The 3,184-nt window shown below is 62.5% G+C and overlaps 1 protein-coding gene across 1 annotated transcript; it reads right to left on the bottom strand.

The window, feature by feature from the left end:
* Positions 1–6: 6 nt before the first annotated feature.
* ZPR1 (ZPR1 zinc finger) lies at positions 7–3,182 on the bottom strand (the record flags this gene model as incomplete). The annotated part of the gene is made up of 13 exons (XM_017738385.1): positions 7–321; positions 543–608; positions 706–792; positions 886–996; positions 1,102–1,191; positions 1,641–1,711; positions 1,929–1,995; positions 2,082–2,135; positions 2,207–2,329; positions 2,406–2,492; positions 2,705–2,775; positions 2,868–2,958; positions 3,111–3,182. Coding segments are annotated over 13 exons (1,125 nt in total), but the record flags the coding sequence as incomplete, so codon positions are not given.
* Between the last annotated feature and the right edge of the window lie 2 nt (positions 3,183–3,184).

The following is a 3,184-nucleotide window of genomic DNA, read 5'->3' as shown; positions in this document are numbered from 1 at the left end:
TTTATTGGGGAACCGCCTCCGCTTCCACCCCCCGGTCCCGGCACATCGACACCTCCCCCCAGGGGGGGCCCTGAGGCCCAGCCCCGCTGCCCTGGCCGCGGGAAGGCGAGCAGAGTCCTGGTCCCACACAAGTCCCGGTCCCTGCGGCAGCTGGGGAAGTGGGCTGGGAGGGCTGCGCTGCCCCCGCTACCGGCCCGAGGCCACCTCTGTCTCGTAGCCCTCTGTTCTCATGTCGTTCAGGCCCAGCTCTTCGTTCTGCTCAAAGGTGCGCTCGTAGCGCTGCACGCGCAGCTCCGGGTCCTCCTCCGGGGCGTACACGTTCTGTGGGGACAGGGAAAGCTCCTGCCCTGCCCTCTTCCCACGGGCAGCGCCCAGGCAGAGCCCCCACCAAGCCAGCAGTGCTTTCCCTGCGCTGGACAGAGCCTGCAGCAACCTGCAGCTCGTGCCCGAGCTCCAACGGGAACCCTACCCACAACATGTTCCAGGGAAATAAAATCCCTCCAATTGCTCAGGGAGCACATCCCGAGGGCCCAAGGCTGTACCTGGAGGTAACTGTTGCCTGCAGGGTCATCCATGATGACGTGAGCCTGGGTCTTCCCCTCTATGATCTGTGGGAACAGAGCAAGTCCAGCCATTAAGGCTCTTGCTAATCCTTCAGCGCTGCTGGCACCAGCACAGAGCACGGAAAATCCAGGGTAAACTCACGTCCTGCAGCTTCCCAATGAACTCCTGCAGCTTCCCTGTCCTGCTGGGTGTGGAGCTGTCTCCCAGAGTGAAGGGGTTCTTCTCCACCTGGAAGGGCAGGTAAGGCAGCCAGGCCCCCCTAGCCAGCACAAAGAGGAGGGGAGGGGGCTGAGCCCCCCAGGCTGGCCTAGGGCCCCTCACCAGGTCACGGATGTCCTTCAGCAGCCCCTCCAGCGTGGTGAACTTCCCCCCCAGCGCTCCCATGCCCAGCTCGAACTCCAGCTCTGGGATCTCCACGCTGCACGTCTCCGACTGCAAAGGTGAGCACCCCGTGAGCTCCACGCAGGGAGGGCTGGGCCCCCCTGGACTCCCCACACCCTCCACAGGAGGACGGGGCAGGTCCCCAGGGCACTGCACCTTCAGGATATCCCTGGTCATGTCGGAAGGGTCCGTAATGCGGAGGGTGATCCTGGTGCCTCGCGGTTCGATGGCTCCTCCAGACTTCACCTGGGAGCACCCGGCAGTGAGCTCCACTGTTCACACTCAGCTCACACCACGATGCTTTAGCAGGGTTTGTCCCAGCAGCCCAGAGGCCACTCCAAACCTGGGACCGTGGCCTCACCACCCAGCATAAAGCACCTCCTGACAGTGCCCCCAAATCCAGTTTCCCTCCCAAACAGCCCCATCGGGAAGCAGAGCTCAGGGGCAAAGGCACAGAACACCACTCCCTTCCCCTCTGCCCTCTTTCCAGCTCACCTCATTGGTCCTGTGCCCACAGGAGTCACAGTTGGTGGCCATGATAATCACTTCCTTAAAGTGTGGGATTTCTGGAGCAGGGAGTCAAGGAAAACCTCGAAGCAGCGGCCAAGGGATGGCAGGAACCCATCGGGAAGCAGAGCTCAGGGGCAAAGGCACAGAACACCACTCCCTTCCCCTCTGCCCTCTTTCCAGCTCACCTCATTGGTCCTGTGCCCACAGGAGTCACAGTTGGTGGCCATGATAATCACTTCCTTAAAGTGTGGGATTTCTGGAGCAGGGAGTCAAGGAAAACCTTGAAGCAGCAGCCAAGGGATGGCAGGAGCCCACTGGGAGTTGTGAGCAGCCCTGAGACAGCCCTGCACCCCAACAGGCCCTGCTTGAGAGAACTTACTCGGGCCCGTGGTGCAGCAGGGAGGGCCCAGGGCTGTGCAGTGCCCGTCACCCCCCGGTGCAGCCCCCGGCCCGTGCCCACCCTCGAAGGATACGCACTAACTTCATGTTGGTGCTGGCCGGGGCGTTGCACTCGGGGCAGTTGGTGTTGAACTGCAGGACCTGGGGGAGGGAAAGGGCAGCCAGAATGTCCCAGCCAGCCCAGGGCAGCTGTCCTGGGCGTCCCTCAGCACTGCAGCATCACCCACCTCATCTCTCAGGTCCTCGGCAGCATCCCGCGGCTTTGCATCCACCTCCTCTCCCTGCAAGGGAAGCATTAACTCCTGTTCCCCGGTTTGGGGTCCCCCAGGGAGGCAGGATTGATCCCAGTCACCTCCAGTCCCAGCAGAGCAGACTGCTGGGGGCTCCTCCTGTAGTGAGTGACCACCAGAGCCTCGTCCCTCTGCGGCGCGTGGGGGTTCTCCACAAAGCTGTTCCCGGAGGGATCATCGAGGATCTGCGGGAGAAGGGGGCCTGAGGGAGCCGTCCTGCACCCCTCACCCAGTCAGGGCTGCCCTTCCATGAGCACTCACAAAGGTGAAGGGGGAATTGACTTCTTTCAGCTGCCTCAGTTTCCCAATGAACTCGTCTATTTTCCTGGCCACCTCCTTGTCGGTCGCCTGGAAGAGGACACGGAATCGCAGAATCGTTGGAAATAGAGAACACCCCCCAGATGGGATTCAGCTGCTGCAGGGGCAGCCCAGAGCTGCTGACAGAGGTGACCACGGCACAAAGCAGAGCCCCAGCGCTCTCCCCACCAGCCCTGTGTGGCACCACGGGGCAGGGGATGGACATGCCAAACATTTGCCATCCCTGAGGAGCTTCCCCTTACCCTGCGGGCGGGCTGGTCCTGCTCCAGGCCTGCCACAGCTCTGTCAATGATGCCCTCGATGGTGGTGAGGACTTGGCAAGGGAAGGACACAGAGGTGACAACGCTGTTACCACAGCCCAGCGGCACCCGGGAGCCCCCACACAAACTGCTCCCATTTACCCACCTCCCTTCTGGCTGAAGGCAGGGATCTCAAAGTCCAGCTCTGGAATTCGAGCTGAGGCACAGTCGGTCTTCACCACCTCCCTGTTCATGTCCTGCACACACAGCCGGAGAGCAGCCTCAGGATCCCCAACAGATCCAGGGGCTCCCACACACGGGGGTCCCAGCGTGGTGCTGGCTCCAGCCCCCCTTCCCTTAGGACTGGGCACATTTTGGGCCTGGAACAGAGCGGGGAGGTCCTGCCCACCTGGCGGGAGGCGACGGCCAGGGTGTAGCGCACACCCTGCTCCTGGATCCTGCCCGCTGACTGGATCTCCGTGT

The sequence above is a fragment of the Corvus brachyrhynchos genome, unplaced genomic scaffold (assembly GCF_000691975.1).
Source record: "Corvus brachyrhynchos isolate BGI_N302 unplaced genomic scaffold, ASM69197v1 scaffold46, whole genome shotgun sequence".
Taxonomy (NCBI): Eukaryota; Metazoa; Chordata; class Aves; order Passeriformes; family Corvidae; genus Corvus; species Corvus brachyrhynchos.
Note: the sequence above shows the minus strand (reverse complement) of the source record. Positions and strands in the feature narration are given on the sequence as shown.